Source organism: Venustampulla echinocandica (assembly GCF_003357145.1).
Source record: "Venustampulla echinocandica strain BP 5553 chromosome Unknown scaffold_1, whole genome shotgun sequence".
Taxonomy (NCBI): domain Eukaryota; kingdom Fungi; phylum Ascomycota; class Leotiomycetes; order Helotiales; family Pleuroascaceae; genus Venustampulla; species Venustampulla echinocandica.
The window spans coordinates 876,628-904,251 of NW_022474206.1; the positions used below are offsets into that span (position 1 = coordinate 876,628).

At 48.4% G+C, this 27,624-nt stretch overlaps 8 protein-coding genes across 8 annotated transcripts; 5 read left to right on the forward strand and 3 right to left on the reverse strand.

The window, feature by feature from the left end:
• Positions 1-877: 877 nt before the first annotated feature.
• On the forward strand, positions 878-5,110 carry BP5553_02827 (Uncharacterized protein; the record flags this gene model as incomplete). Its single annotated transcript, XM_032011450.1, has 3 exons — positions 878-1,123; positions 1,203-3,247; positions 3,304-5,110. 3 exons carry the CDS (start codon positions 878-880, stop codon positions 5,108-5,110), a joined length of 4,098 nt encoding a protein of 1,365 aa, XP_031871143.1.
• Positions 5,111-6,330: 1,220 nt separating this feature from the next.
• Positions 6,331-8,308, forward strand: BP5553_02828 (FAD protein; the record flags this gene model as incomplete). Its single annotated transcript, XM_032011451.1, has 4 exons — positions 6,331-6,543; positions 6,600-6,968; positions 7,022-7,538; positions 7,593-8,308. 4 exons carry the CDS (start codon positions 6,331-6,333, stop codon positions 8,306-8,308), a joined length of 1,815 nt encoding a protein of 604 aa, XP_031871144.1.
• A 409-nt stretch (positions 8,309-8,717) lies between these two features.
• Positions 8,718-12,123, reverse strand: BP5553_02829 (uncharacterized protein; the record flags this gene model as incomplete). Its single annotated transcript, XM_032011452.1, has 10 exons — positions 8,718-9,169; positions 9,230-9,355; positions 9,405-9,482; positions 9,535-9,639; positions 9,695-9,805; positions 9,855-9,965; positions 10,013-10,126; positions 10,171-11,321; positions 11,371-11,621; positions 11,686-12,123. 10 exons carry the CDS (start codon positions 12,121-12,123, stop codon positions 8,718-8,720), a joined length of 2,937 nt encoding a protein of 978 aa, XP_031871145.1.
• A 994-nt stretch (positions 12,124-13,117) lies between these two features.
• On the reverse strand, positions 13,118-15,755 carry BP5553_02830 (WD-containing protein; the record flags this gene model as incomplete). The annotated part of the gene is made up of 3 exons (XM_032011453.1): positions 13,118-13,777; positions 13,833-15,500; positions 15,549-15,755. The coding sequence occupies 3 exons, from the start codon at positions 15,753-15,755 to the stop codon at positions 13,118-13,120; spliced, it is 2,535 nt and encodes an 844-aa protein (XP_031871146.1).
• A 223-nt stretch (positions 15,756-15,978) lies between these two features.
• On the forward strand, positions 15,979-17,281 carry BP5553_02831 (Uncharacterized protein; the record flags this gene model as incomplete). Its single annotated transcript, XM_032011454.1, has 3 exons — positions 15,979-16,182; positions 16,242-16,451; positions 16,505-17,281. The coding sequence occupies 3 exons, from the start codon at positions 15,979-15,981 to the stop codon at positions 17,279-17,281; spliced, it is 1,191 nt and encodes a 396-aa protein (XP_031871147.1).
• A 2,207-nt stretch (positions 17,282-19,488) lies between these two features.
• BP5553_02832 (uncharacterized protein) lies at positions 19,489-22,526 on the forward strand (the record flags this gene model as incomplete). The annotated part of the gene is made up of 2 exons (XM_032011455.1): positions 19,489-21,524; positions 21,575-22,526. The coding sequence occupies 2 exons, from the start codon at positions 19,489-19,491 to the stop codon at positions 22,524-22,526; spliced, it is 2,988 nt and encodes a 995-aa protein (XP_031871148.1).
• A 1,459-nt stretch (positions 22,527-23,985) lies between these two features.
• BP5553_02833 (uncharacterized protein) lies at positions 23,986-24,615 on the reverse strand (the record flags this gene model as incomplete). The annotated part of the gene is made up of 1 exon (XM_032011456.1): positions 23,986-24,615. One exon carries the CDS (start codon positions 24,613-24,615, stop codon positions 23,986-23,988), a length of 630 nt encoding a protein of 209 aa, XP_031871149.1.
• A 939-nt stretch (positions 24,616-25,554) lies between these two features.
• On the forward strand, positions 25,555-26,571 carry BP5553_02834 (p-loop containing nucleoside triphosphate hydrolase; the record flags this gene model as incomplete). Its single annotated transcript, XM_032011457.1, has 5 exons — positions 25,555-25,565; positions 25,787-25,910; positions 25,958-26,005; positions 26,061-26,288; positions 26,377-26,571. The coding sequence occupies 5 exons, from the start codon at positions 25,555-25,557 to the stop codon at positions 26,569-26,571; spliced, it is 606 nt and encodes a 201-aa protein (XP_031871150.1).
• Positions 26,572-27,624: the final 1,053 nt, after the last annotated feature.

Consider the following 27,624-nt stretch of genomic DNA (forward strand, 5'->3'; position numbering starts at 1 on the left):
TTCAATCCAACGTACCGGCCCGAGGTCCTAGAACGAAGCACTAGTAAAAAGGAGGACGCTTGACCTCCGCAATTCAATTAATACACGATGCACGTTACACGTTACTTCTCGAAAATATGGACAAGACAGGACAGAGAGAACAGTTATGATTTTCCACCACATCCTGACCAAGATTAGAACAAAGGATACGCAGAACGACAGCCCGCCCACAGGGCGCTCCGCTCCGCCTTTTCGTTACACGACTTGTGAACAGACTTGTGGACCAGCGCAGTCTGGGGTCTGGACGGAGGACTCGGTATCCACATCCCATCATTGTTCTTGCGGGCGAAGCATACATGGAAGCGAACAAAAACATACGCAACAATTCCCAGGTGCCCGGGGCCGGGCTAAGAAATGTAGAACCATACGACATTACTCGACTAGAGTGTCAACTATCGAACGACAAGTCTGGCAGCAAAAATGGTGCCAACCGAGTTGTAGGTGGACGTATGCTGGCGGCCTGACGAACCGAAATTCATGCCCGATACCTCAGGCAAATATCACGTGATATCCGTGTTAGGGCAAGATTGAAGCCGAGCTTGCGAGCCGGAATCATGTACTTCGAACCATCGAACCAGGGGATCCCTTTGCGCAACATCGACCGACCAAAGACCACATTCCATCTGCCATAAACAGTTTCGCTCGTTGGGACTACAACACCCCGTATCGATCTTTCCCTGACCACTCCGAAGCGGGCCTGCCTGCTGGCTGCGCAGTCACTCCGCAGACTCGAAATCGGCCGACTCGCCCCCCGCTGCGACCAACATCCCGCAATTATCGTCAGGAGGCCGTTCCACGATACCAACCCGACTGCGACTCGATCGCATGACTGAACACAATGTCCGAAGGCGCGATCGTTCTTGATCCGGCTCCTGGTCCTGCCACGGAGGTGAATGGCTTGCACTCGCCGCCCGATTCTAATACCAAGGATGCCAGTGACAGCGAGCTTTCTGACCTCGAGGACCAGGAACCACCGACCCCCGATTCCCACGATATAGGCGAAATATACCCTTCTTATTATTCAAATGATGGGGTGCCTGTGTTTGTGCCGACTATGGATCAATTCCGAGACTTCACGCTATATGTAGGTTTACTCTCACTGTGCCTCATCCCAGGGACAGGATACTTTCCCGGCATTGGAAATTGGACTAATGAGCCTCTAGATGGACAAAATAAACAAATATGGCATGAAATCCGGCATTGTCAAAGTTATCCCTCCTGCCGAATGGAAGGCCGCCCAACCTCGACTCGATGAAGCTGTCAAGACAATTAAAGTCAAGGAACCGATCAAGCAAGATATGATGGGCACAAGTGGTACATATCGGCAAGCGAACCTTATACATCAGCGATCATATAATCTTCCACAGTGGCGTCAGTTGTGCGACCAAAGCGATCACCAGCCCCCGGCGAGAAGAGGAGAAAGAAGAGCAAACCAGGACCGACCGACTAGATCAGCACCAAGGGCCAGAGCTACCGGAACCCCATCAGCCGGGTCATCTAAGAAAAGTAAAGGCAAGCAATCAGCAAAAAGTAAGTCTAGGGGGGCTACGGTGGAGAAAGAGGATGAAGGCCAGGGCACCCCAGATCGTCTACCAACACCTGTCTCCCCGTCGATGAAGGCTGAGGAAGACGGCCATTCGATCAAGCTCGAACCGGATGATGATGATGAGGGAAAGCCTAGACTAGGCTCAAGACAACCTAAGGCTATATCCGTTTCGTCCCGTCGGAAGAATAATCGCCGTGAAATGGCAGCAAAAGTTGACGAAGCCGCTTTCAAAGACTTCAAATACGATTTCAACGGGGATGAATATACTCCAGAACGCTGTCAAGAGCTTGAGCGCGCTTATTGGAAGACACTCACCTACGCCCCACCACTTTATGGTGCCGATATGCCGGGTACACTGTTCGACGATCGGACTACAAGTTGGAATCTTGGCAAACTAGACAATATTCTTGATGTGCTAGGGGCAAAAATTCCCGGTGTTAACACTGCATATTTGTATCTGGGCATGTGGAAGGCCACTTTTGCTTGGCATCTTGAGGATGTTGATCTGTACAGCATCAATTACCTCCATTTCGGCGCCCCAAAACAATGGTACAGCATCGCCCAAGGAGATGCCCGAAGATTTGAAGCAGCGATGAAGAGTATCTGGCCAGCCGATGCCAAGGGGTGTGACCAGTTTCTTCGCCACAAAACTTTCCTGATCTCGCCTTCGTACCTCCTACAAAATTTCAACATCAAAGTCAACAAGATCGTCCATAACCCCGGAGAATTCGTAATAACTTTCCCATACGGGTATCACTCGGGGTACAATCTGGGTTACAATTGCGCTGAGGCCGTCAATTTTGCTCTAGACTCCTGGGTTGAATATGGTCGTGTTGCGAAGAAGTGCGAATGTGCCCTTGCCCAGGACAGTGTCTGGATTGACGTCCATGACCTCGAGCGTAAATTGCGGGGCGAAGAGACGGAGTTTGAGGTGACCGATGATGAAGAGGAAGATGACGAGGATGGAGATCCCGCAACAAATCTTCCTACTCCTCCCTCAAGCATCGATGATGCAAAGACAAAATCCCTCAAGAAGAAACGCAAACGCCCTGTTAATGACAAGGGCAGCAGTCGCAATACCAAGAAGATACGTGTGCGCATCAAGGTGCCAGCGAAGGAGCCTTGTATACTTTGCCCCAACGACATCCCATCTGAATCCCTGCTGCCCACTGAAAATGGGGAGAAAGCTCACCGTATCTGCGCTCAATATATTCCCGAGACCTCAATCGACGAAGAGACTGTCAAAGACATCAAGTACATCGCTAAAGGTAGACTGGATCTCAAATGCAACTACTGCCGATCCAAAAAAGGCGCATGCTTCCAATGTTCGCGCAAGAAATGTACAAGAGCGTACCATGCCACTTGTGCGGCTGCGGCTGGTGTGTTTGTTGAGCAGGGTGACATTCCTGTATTTGGGGAGGATGGTACAGAATATAAGGACTGGGGAATAGAGTTTAGCTGTCGTTTCCATCGCGTTAAGCGAGATAAGAAGTTCGACAGTGACGCTCTTTCCGACTGTGAACGTCTCCGAAAGGCTGGCTCGGAACTGAATATTGGTGATGTTTGCCAGGTACAATATTACAGAGGCGACATCTTTGCTGGTGCAGTTGTGGAGAACCGCAAGGACGAAGAGACTGTCCTTTTAGATGTTCTTCCACGAGGGTATGTTGATATGTTTCTAGTCTCCTTACCTACGAGCCTGTGCTAACATGTCTTAGTGACCGTGTTGAAGTTGAATATAAGTGGCTTCTTCTTCCAGATGCTGCAGATTACCACCTTCCCAAGCCGTCAGCCAAGGCTATTCCCATGCCGAAGTTACGCAAGGACAAGGAATCACTCAATACTACTAAACGCCAAGTTAATGACATACCCAGGGCAGAGGATCCTTTTGTTGATGGCCATACATGGGCTGAGTTCAAGAATGAGAATATCCCGGCCAACCCGGCGCAAGTCAAGATCGACTTTGAGAAAGAGAACCAGATCTGGTTCTATCTTGGGAAGACCTCCACAGAAGCCAGAGCCCAGTTCACGGAAGATCCAAAGAAACCTACATACAATCCAAAGGGTAATTTCTTGGATACTATTCCGAAACCTATCGCTGCGACCGCGCGCCAGTCGTACGCGGCTTCGTATCCGTCAAATGCCAAATACCACGCCTCGAGCGCTCCTCAGCCCCCTAGCCGGCCAGCCCCGCCTCCAACTACTGCGGCTGTCAAGTCTGATAGACCATACATATACAAACCTCGCAGTAACGAAGAGGCATATCGCATCGATCCGCAAGCTTACCGCTCCCAGCAAAACTTCCTCCAGCGATCTACTCCCTACAGCTTTGGCACGGATCCACGATGGAAACCCGCGGACTCAAACCCTTCGAACCCACATCCGGGACACCCTTCTTCAGCGGGTAATCCCGGAGCGCCAGTATCTAGGTCTCTCGCACCTCCGGCCCAGCACCGGCCTTCGCTCCAACATACAGCGCCATCAAAGCCGAATAGTCCTTTCGGTGGTAGAACCCAAAGCTCGCGGCCAAATCCATTTGCGAAGTATCCATACTTGCAGAAGGAGCACAATAGATCACCTTTGGAATACAAGAGCCCCTACAGGCCTGGTGGTGGGTTTATGAATGGTTACCAAGGCAGTCTTGAAAAGCACCTGCAGCGAACTTTTTTCCAGAATCATCCAAGCGGGGGAACTGCAGTTTCAAATCCTTTGGTTCCAGCACATAACAACAACTCGCGAATGCCATATAATGGAAACCAACCAACCACTAATTCAACTCATCCTCCCGCTTACCAGCCCTCATATGGGGCCTATGGGACTACACCCGCGGCGAAACATCAGCCATCTCAAACACCCCTAGCGACATTAGCCCCCCCGAACGGCTGGGAAAAGAGGGATACATCGCAATTGCACCCCGCCATCCGACAAGAGTACCACAACCCGATGTTTCACACTCAATACCACCCCCCACCCCGCCCTTCATCCTCCCAAAATCGGAGTTCTGTTCTACAGCCGCCGCCGCTGTACGATAGACCAACATACCAACCCCCTCCCCAAACGAATCAGCATTACGCGGGTCATAACGCGCCTCTAGCTCCTCAACATCAACCTCCACCACAAAACTATAGCCACGCTCCATCCTACCCAAGTCACTCAGCTTCACACCCACAACAATACAGTAAACCCGTCTCCACCCACTCAACACAGCCTCAGCCTCAGCAACAACCTATCCCACAGGCGCCCAATATCGGCTCTACTCTGCAGCAACCGGTGCGTCAGTCCACAAGTCACTCGGAGCTTCAAGCTCCGCGGCGCGCTGGAGACTCGGAGCAAAAGCCTGTATACCCACATCAGCAGTACGCCCCAAAACCTGATGCGCAGATGCAAATTTCGCAGCCTCAGCTCACGGGTACCCACAAATATGAACCAGCAGATGTGCCTGTTGATTCCAGTTCGATAATTGAGAAAATGATGGCGAACCTCAGGAAGGCGAAGGCAGCGGAGACTACCGCGCCTCAAGCATAAATAGCATGGATTTGATTCCAGCTTTGTAGGCCGCAGATAATGGGTGAGCCGGTGGCTCTTTGTACAAATTCGAGTATGACATGATGATATTAATGCCCTAGGATGCCTTGGGGGCAATGTTGGCGCCTACGACAGGCGCCTGTACTGGTACGATATTTTATGGCATTGAGGCGCACAACAGGTTGCTTTTTTCCCCGATAAGCGCAACACGGGGTTTGGCGTCATTAGTTGTTTTCAGTCGGGCTAGTTTCAAGCTGCGAACATTTTGTTTTTGGGGATAGGAAGGATAGGGAATGAGCAGTACACAACACAGATTTCAGTTCTTCATTAAGCATCCAAGTCTTTAGCGAGCTCGAGTCACGGCGGCTATTAAAGTTGGCATTGGGAGTGTGGACCCTGGCATGGATGGCGCTTTGCTCTTGTGGATAGATGAAAACTTGCATTGTACACTAGTATAAACGTGAACATTTTTAAGAGTATCATTATTGACCTGCTCCTACGATCATCTTTGTTTTCAAAGGCCGCTATAACCATACAGCCGATAGTGTCGATCTAGACCTTTAGAGTTTCGATGAATGATAGGCAAGCGGGGTATTTCCGCCTCTTGCCGCGCCGAGGCTCACTTGCTATACGCTGCGTTGCACTTAGCACTCATTAGTCGCTGTACTTGTACGATCATTTGTTTACCCCGCAATCCACTTGCTCCCATAGCGTTCCCCCCGGGGTCCAATTTGTTCAGCCCGTTTTAGTTTCATATTTGCTCTCTCGAATTGCGTTGCAGATCAACACCGCCTCTACTATGTACCAGTAACATCTTTTGCTGCCCACTTGGGCTGATGTCAGCTCCGGGTAGAGGAAAGAGGGGCGCTGTTAGTACGAGAATACTACCTAGGTACTATAACCGATCTCTTGCAAGGACAAGCCATTGTGCATTATGCTGCAGTGTACTAGCTGTGCTACTGGCTGTTGAGTTACGAGTCCTACTCCGTACGGGTCGCTGAGTGATACGCACAGTGCTTGTGTATGCACTTTGAGGTGAGGGGAAATAAGACGATAAATAGCCAAGGCGCCCCCGGAGGAACGAATTGACCCTTATTGTTTGTCGTTTGCTCCTTCCATAGAAGATCTCATAGTTGCCACATTGCATCCCCGTTTGATTTATCATTCCAATCCGACCTATATTCACTTAACGGGGATAGTAGAAGTAGATATCAGCCAAAATGTCAACGTACAATGAGTCCGTGGGCGAGGTCGACATTATCTTCGCCGGAGGCGGAACCGCTGCCTGTGTAGCCGCTGGGCGACTCGCGAAGGCGAACCCAGAATTGAAAATCCTCCTTGTTGAGGGCGGGAAGAATAACTTCAATAACCCTACAGTTACCAATCCAGCTGTGTTCCTGAGCCATCTTGCTCCTGACAGCAAGACAGCTTTGGTCAGTCCTCTCGCCCCTCGTTTTTGTCTGTGCTGCGGAGACTGATCAGAATATAGTTCTACAAGTCCAAGAAATCTGAACACCTCAATGGGAGAGAGGCTGTTGTCCCCATGGGAGGCATACTGGGCGGTGGATCGTCGATCAATTTTATGATGTATACGCGTGCCCAGGGAATTGATTTCGACAGCTGGAATACTCCAGGATGGTCGGCGAAGGAGATGATTCCGCTGTGCAAGAAGCTGGAGACATATCACCCTGGGGGTACGAATTTTGATCCAAGCAACCATGGTCATGGTGGCCCTATCCACGTCTCGGACGGTGGGTACCGAGGCAAGAGCGAGAATCAGTTTATAGATACGGTAAAGAAGATGGGGTACAAGGAGTTTGATGATTTACAGGATTTTGAATCTTGTGGGGGTTTCGGGGTACGTAAATCTCTACATCTTTCTATAAAGTGGGCGTTTGCTTATAGACACAGAAATGGGCAAGGTATGTGAGCCCGGAGGGAAAGCGACAGGATGCTGCCCATCGCTATATCCATCCTCTTCTCCAGTCCGGAGACTATCCCAATCTCCACATCCTGGTAGAATCCAAAGTCGTTCGGGTGCTTTTCGATGAGTCGTCGCCTCCACGAGCCACTGGTATAGAATATATCGCCAATCCAGAACATCAACCTCAAACAGCGCTCTCGAAACCAGACCCCAAAACTATCACTGCGAAGAAGCTAGTAGTAGTTACTGCCGGCGCTCTCGGAACCCCACAAATTCTGGAGCGTTCGGGAGTGGGCAATCCTGAAATCCTTCGAAAGCTTGATATCCCCGTGGTGGCTGATGTGCCAGGCGTGGGAGAGAACTACCAGGATCACCACCTACTTTTGTATCCTTATAAGACCAACCTTGAGGAAGGGGAGACTCTGGATACCATTCTTAGTGGACGTAAAGATTTCGTCAAGGCTCTGGAGGCGAAGGATCCCTTCCTTGGATGGAATGGAATTGGTATGGCCTTGCATTCCTTTTCATTCTTAACAGCTCACTAACTGAGATCAATAGACGTCGCAGGCAAAATCCGCCCCACAGAATCAGAAATTGCCTCCATGGGCCCAGACTTCCGAAAGGACTGGGACCGCGATTTCGCTCCCTACCCCACGAAACCACTAATGCTCTACGGCGTCGTGAATGCCTTCCTAGCAGATCCCTCCCTCGTTGAAGCAGGCCAATACGTAACCATGGGTAATTACACGGCATACCCGTACTCGCGGGGCTCCATCCACATAACATCTAAAGACGACGTGGTCACTGGCTACGAATTCGACAACGGTTTCCTCAACCACCCGTCCGATCTAAAGAAGCAGGTCTGGGCCTACAAGACGATCCGGGAAATCGCCCGCCGGCTCCCGTATTCTAAGGGCGAGCTCGCAATGGGACATCCACAGTTTAAGGAGGGGAGTAAGGCGGCGCTCTCGGAGGTGGCTGCAGGCCCAATAGAGAATATCGAGTATAGTGCGGACGATGATGAGGTTATTGAGAATTTTATTAGGGAGAATTTGAATACCACGTGGCATTCGTTGGGGACGTGTGCGATGCGGCCGAAGGAGGATGGAGGGGTTGTTGATGGGGAGTTGAATGTTTATGGGACGAGCGGCTTGAAGGTTGCTGATTTGAGTATGGTGCCGGAGAATGTGGCCGCTAATACTAATAACACGGCGCTGGCTGTGGGTGAGAAGACGGCCGTGATTATTGGGAGAGAATTGGGTCTTACTGTCTAGGGTCTTGAATGTGTTGGAAGAGGACTGCTATATCAACGTGTAGCTTTAGTCCATGGTTCGGAAGGACGTTACTCCAAGGAAGGAGGGAAGGGTTTAATGAACACATATATAATTCAATATAGGAAGTACTATATCAAACCTTACCATTATCAAGTTAGTATACGAGACCCTACGAGATAAGTAAGCATTTCCCAAAACCTATCGCTACCGCACCATGAATAAAGACGAGAATCTTTCATATTTCTCAAATTAGATAAACATATATAATCCCTTCCTTCCTATTATAAATTAAACCCGCCACTATTCTTCAACTGAAAATAAACAAACCCGATGGCAATTTGGGGTATATCGCAAATACGCTTTCATCGCAAAACATTCGCGCCTCCGTATTTATTACATGTACGGATTCTCATCCAAAGATCCCGCCAAAGAAGCTCGATCGCTTCACGTGCTTAGTGACAGGTTTGGTTTCTGCTGCTTTGGTATTTGTGGAGGCGTCGTCGGTTTTATTATCGCTGTTGCTGGTTGCATCGGCGGAGGTTTCGGTGGTGGAAGCTTCTGGGGCACTGGTGGTAGTGGTGCTGTCTGTCTCTTCGTTCGTAGTGGCAACTGCGGTTGGGGTTTCGTTTAAGCCTTCGTTGTTAGTTGCCACGGGATCGGAAGCGGGGACTTCAGGAGCATTTTCAGATGCTTCGCTGATGGGGTTTCCCACTTCGCTAACAGCTTTTGCCTCTTCTGGAGGACCACTTTCTCCCTGGATATTGGAGACACCTGGGAGTTCCGTGGTGGCAGCGTCCGTTTCTAACTTTTGGGAGAGGGCTGCGGTAAGTTTGTTGATTGCCGCCTGCATGGTGTCGAATTCTAAAGGGCAAGATGTTAGTAGGGCAGACTATTGGAAACGAGAGGACGAGTGCAACATACTCTTATGGAGATTATCAATTTCGGTAGATGCTGGGGCGGGTGATGCCTCTGCAACTTCCCTGCTTGCAACTAGAGCATCCGCGGATTTTGTGTTGGCAAGGATAGCTTGGTGGATGATATCCATTTCTAATATCTTGTTAGGATGCTTTGAAGATGTTGGGGAGAGGTTTCATACTCTGGTGCACATCGTTCGATTTGTCTTCGCTGGTAGGGGTGGGCTTGATTGCTAGTGCTTCTTGCATTGTATCGAGTTCTATCAGGTTGTTAGGGCTGTTGTATGGTCGTTTTAAGGAGAAGGTACTTACTGAGATGTATATTCTGGATGTCTTCTTGCGTGATGGCTTGGCCTGGGACTGTAGCCGCGGCAGATTCTTTCACTTCTTGATGGTAAACAATCAAGGCATCGAGTTCTGTTGCATGTTAGAATCATCTGAGAGTTTTGAGATCATGAGTGGGATATCTTACTGGTATGTATCTTCTCCAAATCTTCCTGTCTAACCTCCTGCTCCACATCTCTGTTCGAAGTTGCTAGATCCTCCTTTACCTTTGAATGAGACTCGACTAAAGTATCAAGTTCTGTCAAATGTTAGATTGGAAACGTTATATGGAGATAGTAAACACATACTCAAATGGATCTTGTCCAACGCATCTTGGGTTGTCTTTTGGCTGTCAGCATCAGGCGGACTAGGTACAACCTCCTTCGCTTTCGAGTCGGATGCTGCTAAATCATTGAGTTCTACGGAAACATTAGAATAGCTCAAATAAATGCTTAGGGGAACGCACTCTGATGAATCTGTGCGAGACTTTCGTGGGTATGAGCATGGGATGGAGCCACTACTTCGGGATCCTTGGCTTCGCTGTTTACCTTGGCCACTGGAGAGATCAAGGCATTGAGTTCTGTGAGGTATTAGTTGGGTGATTGTCAATTCCAGGTGACGTACTTTGATGAATTTCATCCAAACTCTTGTGAATATGCGAGTCATTCTGTACCACCACATTCTCCACTGTGTCCTTACCCACTGAAGGCTCGGCTGACTTGGAATCGGCTGGTTTTGCAGTTTGCTCAACATGTTTCTCTAGTTTTGTAGCTATAACCTGCGGAACTACTAATTCTTGACCATCCTTTGTCAGGGAATCGACTTCGGGTATATTCTGAGTTTCCGCTGTTTCAGTTGTTTCCTCGGGGACTTTCTCGGATTCTAATGTAGCGGCTTCCGTCGGTGATGTTTTGGTGGGCTCCTCCTCTAGGTTTACCTCGCGGTTCTTCTCATTTTCCGTCTCCGCATTGTGCTGAGGTGCCTCTCCAGGTACTACCTCAGCCACTTTCTCTATCTCGGCTTTCTGTTCGGAATCCTTGATAGTATCCTCGGGATCCTTTACCACTTCTTTCTCGGGGGCCTCTTCTTTCGTAGTTTCGCTATCGGACTTAGATCCTGACGCCGTTACCGTCTTGACTATCTCTGTTTTTGACGATGCCTCTGTCCCAATAGTGATTGTGCCATCCTCGGAGATTTTCACCGACACACTCTTGTCTCCTCCCATGACAATGACAGAGCTTCCACTTTTACTATCATCTGCGCCAAGCCCTTTTTTGGATGGTTCATTAGACGCAGTTTCCGATTTTGCTTCGGCTGTCGAGTCATCTTCAGTCGAGTTTCCTGGCTTTTCATTTTCGACCTTCGGTGATTCCGCAGATTTGGAGTCCTTCGCATCTGGTGAAGTTTCAGGTGCCGTTTCCGAAGTATCTGAAGACACTGCTACATTTCCTCCAGTGATGACGATCTTTGTCTCTTGAGAAGATAATTTCGATTCTTTGGCAACAACGTCCCCAGTAGTACCATCAACTGTGGTTTGGGCAGTGGTGACATCTGTCTGAGTGGTTGTTGCTTCCACAACCGCTGCATCGTTGGAAGTGCCTTCGGTAATATCTTTCCGTAGTTCCTCGACCACGTGTGAGCTGGCCTCCACAGCAATTTTGCTGGCGGTCTGTTTGGCGTGATCAGCAGCCATTTTCCCAACCATCGCCACACTCCCCACGATAAGTTCCGGCTGGACGAGCGAAGCAATTCCAATGCCAAGAACTAGAGCACCCCTATATATCTCAGCAACAAGTTTCAAAGGGCGTATTTATATCGACTTACTCGGCAATAAGCTCCGGATGAGCTTTAATATCGTTCACAACAACCTCAGCTCCTTCAATTACCTCCTCGATTACGGTCTCAACGCCGTTAACAATGGCCCCCCCGATGTCTGATAAAGACGGGAGTCCATCCTTGGTCTCTTCATGAAACTCGTCATGGAGACCTTTCCCAATGGTTTTTAGATCTTCGTCGCTTTTCTTTGTAATCTCCTTCACAACAGCTGTACCAGCTTCAACAATCACGTGCTCGGCCTAGAAGGCGTTTAGTATGGTTTCCACGGTGCAGGGTAAATTATGGGAAACTTGCTGCTTGAACAATTGCTTCAGTAACTGAAGTTGCCGGCGGTGTAGGCTCTGTTTCGGCTTTTGGGGTGTCCACGGGTTTCTCAGCATCTGCTTTGGGGGCATCTTTTGGGGCATCTTCCTTTGGGGCATCCTCTTTCGGGGCATCTTCTTTTGGAGCATCTTCTTTTGGAGCATCTTCCTTGGGGGCAGCTTCCTTGGGAGCATCTTCCTTGGGAGCATCTTCCTTGGGAGCATCTGCCTTGGGAGCAACGGCTTTGGGAGCATCGGCTTTTGGGGCTTCTGCAGCTTTCTCGTCGTCGGCTTTTGGGGCTTCAACTTTTGGGGTACTCGCAGGTTTCTCAGTGGCTGTTTCCGAAGCTCCAGCTTTTGGGGCATCCGCAGGTTTCTCAGCGTCTACCTTCGGGGCTTCAGCTTTTGGGGCCTCCACAGGGATCTCGGCGTCTGCCATATTAGATGTCTCACTACTCGCGGAGACTCGCTAGAAATGACACCGAATGAACGAGATAAAAACAATCAATATACAATATTTACCAGTCGCAGAGGAAGTTAGCAGTAAGAACAACGAGGAGAGATTCAGGTACCGCAGTGACGAAAAAGAAATTGTGCACTTTAACTAGGAGATATTGAAATAGGATCGCCCGGCCGACGCTCATCTGGACCTCTAGGCGCCAAAGCACGGCCACTTGTCCGTGGCACTGTACGCAACGGGCGCAGATTGCAGCGTGCCATCGGCGATGCATAGCATTCGTACTAGCTCAAGAGTGGGGAGCGAACTATTTGCACATAACTGTATATATCTTGTATACGAAGTATAAATGTATGAAGTATGAGCGAGATGAAGAGAAAGATCTACCTGCCCAATGGGTGGTTGGTGCTTTTCAAGGGGTTCGATTTGGCCATACATGTACCCCCAGCACCATTCTCGCTGTTATCGAACCTTATCTGTCTTCGGCTTCCAAACCGCCACCATCAACATCAACAGCTACATTCTCCACTTCTAGAGCGACAGAACATCGCCAACACCAGGGGAAGTATAAGGACGTTTTCCTGCACTTTATATGGAAGATGCTCTGCTGGATACCGGAAGAATGACCCACTGCTGGCGAGATTATATTTGACCCGTGGTTGATGGAAGGGCTTTTCGGCGCGTAGCCCGCTTGGAGCCGGAACTGGGGCCCCGCCAGTTCGTGATGGCAGTGTTTATGGAAGTGCGTAGCGGCCGCGATTCATATTAGTAGCTGGAAAGCTCTAGACAGGCCGTTCGGCACGTTGGATTGCAGTACATTTAGCAACCTTCGGCCCATTGCAAAGCGGATAAATAGCGAATATTAAGTTTTGAATGATGAATGATGTAGTCCTTCGTTATTATTCATATCCCATATCTCAGTTCGCCGATATATACAAGCGCCATAACTCCTTTCCCAGACCCGGGATTATTCCATCTAGTCCTCGTCCATACCGTTCAATAACCTTGCCTCAGCTACCTCCCTAATCTTTTCCCCAAGAACAGTTCTACCATACCGCTCTGCAACCTTCCCGGCGGCGTCAATCATCCGACCACTACGATCCCTCAATAATGTAACCATCTCTAGGGCTCTCATGCCCCTCTCTTCCCCTTCTCTACACTCCACAGCCATCATCTGCAGCAAGGTCTTATCAATCTCGACCTCCATCCTAGCCAGCGCAGTCCGCTGTGTATGGGAGCTCTTGGTATAGTCAACCAGATCCTGTTGCTGGGCCGCTAAGAGACTCTTGAGAACGAATTGGCTTTCTAATTTCTTCAATTCATCACCTTCGGTGGCATCCATATCTTGGTCGCCATCGCCACTGTCGGGTTTGGGATTTGAAGATAGTGGAATTTCGAAATCGAATTCGGATAGTAGAGGTCGCGGGAAATAGGGATATAGATCGCCGCCCTTCAGAATGATGCAGTGGAATTTGTTATCTGCGACCGCGACTGGAAAGTAGCTTTCTGTTTTTCGGCCGGAAGCAAGACGCGAGAGGAGTTTAGTATCAAGAAATGGAACCCATGAAGCTTGAGAAGGGGTTCTCCAGTGCAAGAGTACGAGCAAGGTTCCTGTCGAGTCATAGATGCACGGGTCCTTGAGCATATAATTAGCAAGCATAATCAAAACTGCTAACACTATTAGAACTCACCCCATTGTCTGAGAAAAATACACTCTTCACTGTTGCGCCATCAGGTAAAGCAACGATGTCTTCACTTTGGCAAATTTCGTCCCTTTTGATGTTCTGTATGGTGTACAGTAATTTCGTGTTACCATCCGCGCCAACTGATCCATTACCGAGAGTAAGGACATAGTCTCTCCAGCTTGCACATGAAACGGTGGGGCTGCTCTTTTGTCTATACACTCTATATGGAATACCAAATAAAGTGTATATTCTCACATAATTGGCCGAAGTAGTGACCGTGACAAAAGATTCGCTTAGTGAGATGGCTGTTACGTCCTCGCCTTTGGGTAGCTCGGTCCGCCATTCAGTCCTAGTTGTCCAAGTCTCATGTGGTCGGTAGAAAACTGTAGCGAGGGTCTTATGGTCTGCGGGTGACGAGAAGAGTGTTCCATTTTCGTTGAGGCACGCCTTGTCATAGAGAAATGTATCCGTGAAATGGAAATCGCGGTAAAATTCATGGTCGTAGAACTCGACTGTCACGGTGTTGTGAGTATCTTGGTCCACGGTCCAAACAAAGCCAATAAGATTAAGGCACATGTATTTTCGATTCCCCCGCCACGGTGTAGATCCGGGTTGAAATGACTGGTGGAATTGCGGTTCCCAAACGTGGACAGGACGTTTGCTAAGTGGGCCAGCATGTCCGTCTATGTCGCCATTTGGTCTCTTACCATTTCCATTCAAGCCAAGTGCGTACCCGGCACCATCGTCATCAACAACAAAGTCGTCCTCGTCTCCCATGATATCTGATCCAAGAATATCATCTAGACTGTCCGGTGTACCTCGCCGAGCACCTCGATGCGGGATTTCCTTAGCCGCATTTGTGGTTTGCCGTCTAGAATTGGCTGACGTCTCTGTTAGAGGATCGTGAATGAACGGAGCTGGTTGCAAACCCAGCTTAAGTAAATTGGCATACTCGGCAGGTATAAAATCATTGAAGATGTATACTTCTCCGTCCGCATTTGTAAACGACAGAAGATTTTTGGTGGGATGCCATGCCAGGTCCATTACATTGGCATAATCATAGCTCGCAATGATCTTCTGTGTTTTGGTTTCCCAGATGATGATCTTCCTGTCCTTCCCAGCAGATGCCAACATAGCCCCATTTGGTGACCAGGCAAGGGCCGTGACGTCGCTCGAGTGCCCATTTGCAAATACTCTCTGGTTCTCCCAATCACCTTTTGACACTACCTGGATATCCCTTGTGGCTGTCGGCGCAGCAAATACTCTTCCATCCGGATGCCAAACAACTTTCGAGCTGATCTCACTGTCGGTCTCCACTATTCTGATGAGACCATCGACCTTTCGAACAAGCTCAGGCTCATCATTCAGGAGCGAGTAAACGTATACCAGACCGTCGGTACATGACAGGGCTATATATTTGCTGCTAGGATCGAAGGATATGTGTTTGACCGGCTTCAATTGCTCGCGGAGGTACATCATGGAGCTTGCATCGGAGGTTCCAACGATTTTGACCACCAACTCATCACTCGCAACAGCGCACCATTTTCCGTCTGAGGAAATACAGACATCTCGAATTGGTAAAGTACACCGCATAAGGAAAGTATCGCAGGACATCGTATCGAAAGAGTATTTGCTGACGGTTCCATCTTCTGAGCCAGACACGAAGAAATCATTCTGAAAAGATAATTAGCAGAATACAATTGAGCCTCTAATTATACTAACTGTTGAATCCACTCCCATATTTTGCTCTTGGCAGTCATCGATATTCGTAGGTTCTCCATCGAAACCAGTTTTGTAAACGCGGGTCGTGTTATTCGAACCCACGGTGACCAATTTCGTCCCGTCTGGGGTGTACGAGAGATATGTTGGGCCGGCAGTATGAGCAGGCCGGCCGCGCACACGAATTTGAGTTGTAGTCGTTGAGGCCATTGTAGATATTTTCAGTGGCACAAATCCTGTGTCCGGCTTGGTGTTGTTGGTACTGTGCTTGAAGCTTGAGACGACGCGCCGGGCGCGACTTTACACTTTACGCGAGACCCCTGCCAGGGACTGAACCTTGAACAGAACCCCACCTCCGTGACATTGCCGGGAAAGTTACGACAGCATTTACTACGTACCCCCGAACTTCAAACAACATTACAACATATCAGCAATGTCTCGATCAATAGACCCCGGCCACTTTTTCCAGACCGATGCCTCCGAGACCACAAGGGCGCTCAAAGCAGCCAAATCCGGAAATAAGAATGGAAACCCTATTGTTCTACAATCCAAAATCCTCAACGCCATCCAGGATCCCTTCTCGGCCTGCATCTACATCGCAGAGAGTGCCGGTTGTGTCCGAAAAGTCAACTTAGAAGTAGGTATGAATAACCGTGTCTAGACAAGGAAATATCTAAAGCTAACACTGGCATGCAGACTAGAGACACGAAAATCGTATATCGAGGTCCAGCTGCACCAGTCACGTCTGTAGCCATCGGCGGTCACGGAGGGGCAACCGTTTTTGCAGGATGTTGGGACAAGGAAATCTGGAGCTGGGATAGAGAAAGTAGAGTTATTGGACGCAGGTACAAGGGTCATTCCGACTTCATTAAAGCCATAATTTGTGCGAAGATTGGAGGAAAGGACGTAAGCTAACATTTCCTCCCTGCCGATTCCCGCCTCCCGCTGATTGTCTCTAGTGCCTCATATCCGGCGGTGCAGACTCGAAGATTATAGTGTGGGATACGGCCACCGGTGACCGTCTTCACACGCTACGTGACAGGACGGATACTATGATGGCGCTCCAAGACCTCGCGGTTGACCCTCAAGACTCTAGCGATGCAGAAATTACACTTGTATCCTCGAGTAGCGATCCTCACATTCGACGATGGCGCATAAATCTTTCATCCGCATCCCAAATCCTCGATACCGTTGAGGTTTCCCTTTCCCAGAGCAGGACTGTCCGAGACACTATTCGGGAGCATGAGACCAGTGTGTATAAGGTCGTATTCTCAGGCGATGACGAAGATATAGATCTGTGGACAGCAAGTGCCGACGGGACGGCTAAGTGTTTATCAAGAGAAAAAAACTGGAGTACGCAGGAGACATACACGCATGGCGACTACGTGCGAGCTGTAGTTGTCACTTCTGACTGGGTTGTGACCGCTGGGAGGGATGAAAATGTCAAAGTCTGGGACAAATCGACAGGGAATCTGTGGCATATCTATGAAGGTCACTACGAGGAAATAACTGCGCTGGTACTTCTGGGTCAAGGGAATCGCGTGGCAAGCTTCAGTATCGATGGAACTATAAGAACTTGGGGGCTAGAAAGGGCAGATCTTAACAAGGCCAGGAGTGAAAGGGAAGATAAGCTCAAGGGCGTGGTCAAAGAACAGCAGGTGCAGCCGAAGAAAAGTCTCTTGACCGAGGAGGAGGAAGCGGAATTGGCGGAGCTGATGGATTCGGACGATGGCTGAACATTTGATTTCCCCTATACCTCCAGCGTGACACTCTGAGTTATGTCGGTCTTACACAAGCATAGTATCTGCCGGGTGAGCTTCTGACCTAGCTATAACCAGCTGTTTCATCCCTGTTAAATCGTGGCAACCATGCTTCAAGGCTTTTCGCGAGAAATCCCGTTTTTAGCTCTGCTCAAATTCCCTTGGGGTTTTCCTCTTGGCCCAAGGCTCGCCCTGTCGTCTTCTGTGGCCGTTTCTTCCATCTCAAGATCAGGAAAAGCAATGCCGATTTAACCACCAGTTGTGGCATGAGAATAATTAAAGATCCAGTGCATTTCCATTTTACTACAAACTATACCCTGCCATAGGGGCTGTCTTAAGGGATGAAAGCAGAACCATGATTCTATTTTAAACATGAGCTACTGATGAGCCTTTGCAGGATTTGAGCTGAGGCGGCCGCTTCTGGGCTAAGAGCTTGAAGCCTTCCCTTCGCGTGAGACAAACAAAGATCTGCTGGAGATGACCTGCTTCCAATTGTTACACCTACACACATCAGTCTCGGGTTCCCGGCGTTTGACAGTTCTCGCACCAGCTGCAGCTTTCCCCAATCAACACCGCTACTATATGCCGCGCCCCGAAAAGTTGCATTACGAATCCTAGACAGACCGACAACCAAGCACCCTGCCTCATGGAGAATTCCCACCTCTTTCAGTTCAGGTTATTTCTGAAGAACTCCAAGCTATCGACCTCAAGTCGTACCAAAGAGAAACAGTGTGCTTTTCAGGCTGACACTGAACCGTGACTAGTTCCCAGATCTCATCCAAATTGGGCGAATGCTTATCTCTTAAATGCAAGGGATGTGGAGGCTTGTCTGGAAGGGTTACACACATGCAACATTGCAATACTAAGTATGCAGAACGACAACAGCGCGGAAGGGTGCAGCCCCGAGAATTCGCCGCGGTACTCAATTGAAGCAACAGCCACGAAAAGATTTGGCTTGAGGTTTGGGTGGAAATCAATCAAGACCCGCGTTCTGAGACTTTTGAACAACCGAGGAAAGGCTTGCATTGGAGACACGCCTTGATCTGAGATCTGATGGGTGCAACCTAGGCGATCAATCACAATTTCCAACGCCTCAACGCGGGGTTTACGAATCGACATCGAAGGCGTGTGCCCAAAGCGGATTTCCTCAGCAGATTTTGCGACCAGTGTTTACGTTTACAAATATGAATCTCCGCAAAAGACACCCCATAAACGCAGTGCATCCGGATCCAAAGTGATCGCAAACAGAGGTCAGCGGGCTAGCTCTCAATTATTCAGAATCGAGTTCAGCCACCCGAGGGCTAGGGAATTTGTAAGGAGAGAGTCGTCTGAAATATCTTGCTCCTTGCCACAACACAGCAATGGCATGATTCCGGCTGCCTTTACGGCGTTTTCTGGGGCGTCAACTTCTTAAGGGCTGCTCCTCAGGTTAGAGCATCATGGGCCTATAACCAGACTAGGCACGGGTCAGCTGGTAACTTGTGACACTTACCCATCTGCACCTGTAGTGTTCCGATTGTCATATATCTCAAAATGTTGGCTAGGCTTCAACTGTGCAGTAATCGACATGTCGTTTCTCTGGTTCCGAAAGATTGTAATCTGGGGATTTGGTTCCACTTGGTTTAAGTTAGCTGTCAAGTGGGATTCTACCTTGAGTTATTTTCTTTTTGCCGTGAATCCCAAACAGTCCGTTGGGCAAACACCCATTTTGACTGATGAACTGAGATTTCAGAAGGACAGTCCGCCTAGTCCATGCATCCCTCAGGGATGTTTGTGTATCTCATATATGCGCGTTACCATAATATACGGAGGTACTTCATTTGGCTAGGGTTCTCTGTGCCGTCACGCCTCATTTCATCTCATCAACCAGCAGTAGCTGCTGTGAGTTTGAGACCCCTTAGAGATCTGGGAAAGCTATCCACATTTGTTACTTTATGCGTGCTCTGAACCCTGTGACATTTCCCCCTTGCGGCTTCTTCCATCAAAGCTTCTGTTGGGTACTTCGTATTCTACGGCATAACTAACAGCTCATTCTCACCCTGCTGCTGTATTTCCTATATTAGATGGATTTTAAGTGAAATTCCAAGGCACCATATTGCACCCGCAGAACTGAGCTCCTTTTCCAACCGCAAAACACGGGTATCATCCTAGGCAGAACAGAGTATCAGCAAAGCATATATATTATGGAGGGAAATGCATCCAAAGACCAAGAGCAGAGTGGAAAATTAGTAGCTTTCGAGGGCGATGCCGATACCATCACAACCCAGCTGCGACTCTTACCACCATCCCCGAAAATTCTTGTTCTGCCATCTTTTGATAATGCCCCATCACAAGATAAACAAGGCCAGTTATTTGACGCCCGCGCATATATTCGCGAGGTCCACGAAGCTTTCATAGAGCGAATCGAAATAGCAAGGGCATTCCTGAGATACTCGACCACCGCACAGCCAAGATTGGTTTTCATGAATGGGGGCAGTGTACGTGGCCGGACAACGTGTATCTCCAGAATATCTGAAAACCTCACCTATGGAGATATCGGGGAAGCTGAGACACTATTTAACGACATTGCGCGACATGGGGCGAACAGATTACTGAAAGCAGAGTCTGATGTTGACCAAATGGGGCCAGAACTTGAGATGAATTTGGAGGAAGATACCAGTGAAATGCCCGAAGATCCCACTACAATGGCTGTGGAAGCTGCGGAGATTCTTTACCGCGAGACCGCTACTTTGCAGTCTGAGGATATAGGGCTACAGGAGAACATATTTGACGGTTTTAACTTACGCTCGACTAGGAGTTACACCACGGGGGTGAGAGGGAGTGTGAGGGGTATTTCGGACGTCCGGTTGGAGCCTCTCGCAACTCATGACATGGTAGAATTGAAGAACCATGAACTGTTTGGGAGTGGCAGCGATGATGCAGTACCAAGCATTCTGACTGCACGAAGTCGCTCTAGTATTGCTGAGTGTCGACATTTTCCTCTTAGACGCTCTGTTACTGCCAAATCAAGTTACACCACAGCCCTCACGTATCAAGTCGAGGATAGCGGTGATGGCGATTACGACGAGGATATTCTGTCTCATTGGGATGAAGGTCATAGGTCAATGCCTCCAACCCCGGTCGCTGTTTACGGTCAGGCTTTTCTCGTGGAAGTGCAGACTACCTCGCCCGAAAAGCGACTCAGGAGAGTGAGGTCGGTTGACAGATTCTTTCTCAACAAATCAAGATGTCGAGAGCAATTTCATGGAGCCAGGCCGGTATCATCAATCGGACTAGGCGGGGTGGGACTTCAGACACTGCCTAGAAAGACATTCCTTAAGGCTTCAGAGACAACGATTAAGAAATTATCAGCATCGATAAAGTCGACAAGCTCTACGGAAGATAATAAAGACCCAGAAGCCCGACTTTTTATCGATCGTGCCACCGACACTAGAGATATCACGGTTGAACATTTTGCTATTGAGGAGCCAGAAACTGAAGAATATGTTCCTATTTTCCCTCTGATAGAGGATTTGATAATATCGTTCAACGATGGTCACCCCAGTGAAATCTCCGACCTGATTATTCGATCCTATAAGAATGGCAGCTACCCAATGGCGCCATCAATTTTCCCGTCGGATTCCACAAACCCGATGCCAGCGTCACATCCCGAAGCTGCCAATATCGTAAACAGTCCTGCTCCCTCACTCCGCACAGAAAAGGATGGTCCTGGCTATGAATCTCGGCCGTCATATGACCCTTATAGCTCAGACGACAGTTATTCTGCCAGCACAGAGCGGCCATGGCCTCCACGGGAGAACCTATTCCGTGCTGCTATTTGTATTCGAAGGCCAAACTCCCTCACGCCTCCAAGGTCCCCTCAAACACCACATGGAGTTCCGGAAACGTTCCTCGAGTTCCCAGTAAATGCCACAAGCAGTATTCTAGAGATCCAAAACTCTCTAAGACAATTGCTTAGTATCCATCTCCCCTCTGGAGAAAATGGATACAGTCAACACTATTTCTCGGTAGCCCCTGAAGTAAACAGGCTGTGGAAACCTATCTTTGGAAATGACCAGCTCTCTAGCGTTGGAAACAATGGCACAGCTATCGATCAAATAATAGCACTAGGTTGCGAAACTGGGGTCACGAAGGAGTTTTGTGATCAAATATGCTGGCATATTGAGAAACTCGGAATGAACAGTGGAGGGTATAATAGAAGTGCGAAGTTGGACCTAACGTATGTTTTTTATCTCTAATTCGCCTTCAATTTACTAACTTTAAATTAAGATATCTGATCGCGAATATGATGCAAACTCTTTCCACCCTTCCACTCAAGGATCGAAGCACTCTCAACCCACTATCAGACCCATCAGTCCTTGCAACTCTTCTAGTTCCTCAGCTCGAGGCTTACCTAGCGGCCAATAGTAGCACCCGTCTTTTAATTCTCCATTACACGTCCAACCAGCTCCCAACCATGGTAGCACTCCGCAAACTACTCGGTAGCCACCACTTCAAAGTGGCAGGCATTCTTAACTCGCTCGCCTTGGATTCACCATCTTCCAGATGTCGTCCGCAGCTGTCTATCTCAGCTCACAGCGGCGCATTCAACGATTACCTACCCTCCAGCACCTATCACGCAAGCCCCCTCAATAGCTCTCTCGTACCTGTCAAGGGAGACTCCACGTTAGAGAAATCCCAGGGAATGGTCTCAAAGCCGAAGCAATCTCACTCATATATTTCATTTGCAAAGGCAAACTATGTGCTACCCAGCACAGCAACCTCAACGGAGATTGCTTCATTTGTTGCTGAAATCCGTAAATCCCTCGTGGAGAAATCAGCTCTATACGCATATAAGCCACCGCCGAAGCCTGCCATGGTAGACAAGGGTATCCAAGCACTCCCAATACCACCAATCCCCAAAACACCCAACAAGCACGAAACATCCACCATGCCAACTGGGAACCAGAGCGTGCCCGGAAGTGCACGAGGCTACGACCAAGATCGCGACTCCTTATATCCCGCGTCATCCTTCAAAACCCCTACTATCAGGCGAGAAAGGGAGAACAGAAAGAAGTGGGATAACTTTTATGTTGGAGATGAGGATAGTGATGATGATGAGTTTGATAAGATGATTCTCGGGAGAAAACATGCTAAGATTGTGCCGGAGATGAGGATGGCCGGTCCTGCACCGCAAAAGAAGAATATGCAGAAGGCTTTAAAGTGGCTGGGTGTTTCGTGATTAAGTTGGAAGTGATGGTATGTAATTATGCTTTCTAGCCCGGCGTTAGTTCTTTTAGCCAATACTACGGCGATTTTGTAAGGCATCATTTTCATCACTTTCTGAACCGCCGTTTTAGCTCGTGTCTATTAAATTCGCTCGCGTTTTGGCGGATTAGCGGTCACTAGACATATTTACGGTGACTCGCCTACCATGGTTTGTTTTAACGTAGCGTGAGCGGTGATAAAAGAATCAGCTTGACTAAGGGAATAACGTCGATGTAGGATCGAAACATACTCGAGACTACTGTCAGAATATGGGTTAATGTTTCTAAGTCAGGCTTGGAGTGAGCACGTCCTATATAACCGCCTATACTCTTGTGTTTAAATTAATCGTCCTAATCTATACTATGGGCTACACTTACTTTGACTATATCTACTTATAGTTACTACTTTAGCTTATTTATACTCTTATAGTCGTCACACTGTTAACAAAGTTTTGGACATCTGCTCAGCATATAAGATAGGGTTTTGTGGCCCGCCCCATGCAGGACTACATAGCTACATTTCGCTTACAGCGGTCCGAGATAAGGCTATGACGGACCGTAGTGAAAGTGAGTGAAGAATGTACGTAAAGACACTAAGGGTTACTCTAAGTACGGTTTGAAAGCCATTGTCTACTATCAGCGTACTCTTGTTTAATGGCTATACATGCCAACGGAAGAATCAAGTAGAGATCTGCTTCCGTGGGGTTGATTAGGAAGCGGCAGCAAAAGCTTGATATATCAAGTAGTTCACGATTGGGCTGTAAAATGAGACCCGTCACAGTAACTCGATGGATTGAATTAAGTTGCTATGCCGAGTTGAGCATGAAGCTCCTATTCTACAAGTAAATAGTCAGCATATTGATTTAATTTGATATAACCCCTAGTACATAATTAGATTTACTCAGTTACTTAAGCTACTAATTAAAACTATAATGAGGTTGACTTTAAGGCCTCGGGAAATGCGGGGGTTGAAGTATCTCAAAGCAGGGAGCAATAAGAGAGATAATTCGGGAGGGGTTAGCTGGCTACAGGGTCACTCAAGATTCAAAATGGCATATTGGTCGATTGCATAAGTAAGAATTATGATAGCAAGCCAGCCAAAGTATTTCTCGACAACCTAGTTTTTATTTTATATTGAAACGCCACCTGCTAATTTTATTATCAGTGTCAGGCATAGGCCCCCTGCTTGGTCATTGTAAAAATCTAAGAACGCACGCTAGCCTAGCTAGATGGGTTCCTATGGAGCTCGTAGATATTATTTATTTTCTTCGCTGCGCCAGAAGTCAGAGCGGTGTGGGGGTGCTATATAATAGTACATGTAGGTCTCACTCAGGAAACTAAAATTTCCTTAAACCCAATAGACAATGCCACGCCCATCCATCCGTATCCCAAACTCCATATCGCAAAAATGCAAGATAGTCAAACAGGCATGTTCTATCGCCGCTTCTTATGCTGTTCCTGCGCCTCTTCTTCGCCCCAGAAAGCCGGACAAGCTGCGCCCTCGTTCCCTCTGCCATTCTTCATTCCACCTAAAAGCCAATCGGTCAGTCCCACGACTCGAGCACCGACACCCTTCTCCCAATTCCCGCCCTCCTGTACATGCTCTATCGTGTGGCTGAGAATTCTCCCATCTTCATCAAACTCGAAGATAAACAAACCGGTAAACTCCTTGCTGTCATCCTCGCCCTTGCCTCCACCCAACCACTCAGTAATCTTATCCACGTTATCCTTCGCCCCAATGCCCTTATAGAGTGCTCCTGTCCCTTTCCCTCTCGTCTTCCCGATCGTGCGCCATCGTACAATGAGTTGCTCGGGCCGGGATACAGAGGGTGGGGCATGTGATAGAGACCGCGACTTTATCATGCGCTCGGAGAGGATCTCTAACTTGACATTTCCAACTAAGGGAACCCGCCCCCATGCTATCGGAGAGGTCCAGAGTGCGGCGGAGTAGGCGACTCGTCCGGAGACCGTGGGGAGATGAGGATGCGTGGAAGGGAAGAGGTGTAGGCTTATGTGCGGGGAAAGGATTTCTTGCGGGAGAGGAGATTGTAGAAGAGTTGGCATTCGTTCCTGTAGGATACGCAGTGCTGTTATATATAAAGTTAGCTGGAATGCGTCCATACTGGGGGGGGAAAAGAGGGGAGCTGCTTGCTTTTCCCGAGTCTCAGTGTTCGTTCATCCGGAGGTTTGTGTGGATCATTATTGTTTGAGGGCGCAGGTATATTTCTCCTAGGAGAAGATCCTGTAAACCAGACATCTGACAATGACCTGAAGCTTGTGTTGACTGTTGCCAGGCATCTTGTGGTGGGTGTAGATGCCACAGCTGAATGGGGAATTGGTCGTGCTTGACAGCTTGATATTCTGGAAGAATGTTTTAGGACATTGTGTCGTGAGGGGCGCAAAATGGTCGTTGAGGGCGTCGACATCAGTGAGAGTGCTTGAATATACCTACGTAGTTCGACAGACACTAAGTGACGTGTGGTGTTGTGTCTATTGCTGGTAATCGGGTCTTAACTAAGTAGAAACTTGGTTCTTGGGACCTTGTGGTTTTGCCTTATCGATTAGCTTCAAAAATTGCCCAAAGCGGTTACTAGGTCGTCAGGGGTGGGTGGGAATAGCTAATATATTTACATGGATAGGTACAGTTGCACAACAATCAAAGGACTTTAAGCCACATGAGCCCGTTTCTGCTATTGTGATTTATACAATTTATCAAACGGAACGTACATAAGGTAGCAGTGAATAACAAATAAATAAAGAAAATAATGCGTCACCTTCACAGTCTATAGCTGAAGAAGAGCGGAACTCAAAGACACCGATATCACGTGTTTGCTCCTTACGCGAGGCACCTGCCATGGCATCTTAAGACGTCGTTGACCTTCAAAGGTGCCTGTTCGACATAACCTTGAATCCGTCTCCCACCAACCCTCAACTTCAACGTGCTTCCCATTTTAGGTACTACTACCATCAACTCTTCCACACTTACGATACCCGACCGCCATCATGAATCCAGAGTAGTACGTTGCCTCTATCTCGAGCTCCAATATCATGCTACTCCTGAAACCACTGGCAACTACGCGCCGCGCAAGTGCTTATTAGAACCTCAGACTGACTATTCTACTTCCACAGAGTTCCTCTTCCCAAGCAGATCGGTTACCGATTAGCCACGAGCACTGCATAAGATGCAACGAACGGCTCCCCGATCTACACGACAGCCTTGCTGACGGGCTCACAGATACGACTACCTCTTCAAGCTTCTCCTTATCGGAGACTCCGGTGTTGGAAAGTCCTGTCTACTGTTGCGGTTCGCTGATGACACATACACGGAGAGCTATATCTCAACTATCGGTGTTGACTTCGTAGGTTTAGCACCTTGGTTGGAAGTTAGGAGCTGACTTGCTGGTAGAAAATCCGAACAATCGAGTTGGATGGCAAGACGGTGAAGCTGCAGATCGTAAGGGCAATACAAATCATGTGGATCTAGAACCTGTCGCTGATTTTATCTATAGTGGGATACGGCTGGACAAGAACGCTTCCGAACTATTACATCTTCCTACTACCGGGGCGCTCACGGCATCTGCGTTGTCTACGATGTTACAGATATGGACTCATTCAACAACGTTAAGCAATGGCTTCAGGAAATCGACCGCTATGCCACAGAAGGTGTCAACAAGTTGCTCGTAGGCAACAAGAGTGATATGTCAGACAAGAAAGTTGTGGAATACACCGTTGCGAAGGTATGTCATGTCACCTGGTCAAGGTCACATGGACGTCATGGGTCACCAGCAGCTTGGTTGGAAATTATAACTGACTCATACTGTCTAGGAATTTGCTGACAGCCTCGGTATCCCGTTCCTCGAGACCTCGGCCAAGAATGCCAGCAACGTCGAACAAGCTTTCCTTACAATGGCCCGTCAAATCAAGGAGAGAATGGGGACCACCACCGCCAACAACAAGCCAACTGTTCAAGTCGGACAAGGCCAAGGTGTGCAATCAGGTTCGGCTGGTGGATGCTGTTAGATAGGCTCCAGTCCTATCGTGTGCCTCTACGAAAGTAACGGATCGCGTGTTTTTCTTTGCCTCCCTGCACATTAGAATTGCTGTCGCTTGGACTGGTCTTCCTTTGCATTCCAACCTTCTCAATCTTACCTTTTCGGGAATTGGGGCCATGCAGCATCAACTGCAGAGCGATCTGTAGCGCTCTGCAGGCGCGTATGAGGAATAGATAACGTAATAGCGGATGGAAAGGGAGCACTTGAGATTGTTGAACTGGCGTGAGTGGGGGTTTGGGGGCTCGGAATTTTCATGTGTTCTCATTTTCTGAATGCCTGGTTCTTTTGATGCCTTTGCTGCCGTGTAGTCTTTTTTCATCTTTGCAATTATGACAATCCGGGTTGATAATTCAATCAATCATACCTTGAATTTTGGGCATATTCATTTGCTGAATCCTCTAGAGTGAAATTCGTCGCCGATTCCGTGGAAGGCCGCTTTCTTATAACTCAAGCTAGAATAGCAGGTTTTGGTGAAGTTTGCTAGCGCGGACAGGACGTTACTGGGGCCTGCGTTTTCTTTGAAATTTGAATGCACATGCTTGCCCTGTGAGTTTGTCCACTGCTAGTATGCCTTGTGGATGGCAAGGTGCCCAACCTCGCCTCACGTCAGAAGTTTCTTCGAGAAGATATGCGTCATACTCCATTTATAGAAACCGATAGTAGACAAACCCAACAGACCTACCTACTTCTATCATCAAAAGCTTGCCAATACCATAAAACTATGAGGATCAAGGTATTTAATTCGACTGGCCATCCTTCTCCTCTATTCTCCTTTTCTACCAATCGCAAAATATCCAAAATATTCATGGAAATAGCTCGCTATGCCTGGATATTTCCTTCTGAGTCGAGTTCGCCGCAGCTTCCATCTTGGCACCTACATATACGTACAAGGGTAAATGGCAGTTGATAAGGATAGGGAGCCTTTGTTAGCAATCCGCTTGTGCGGGAGAGCGGCCCTCCCTAGTCATCAAAACTCGTCTCATCGGAGAATCACAGTGCCATGGAGGTACAAGGCATCAAG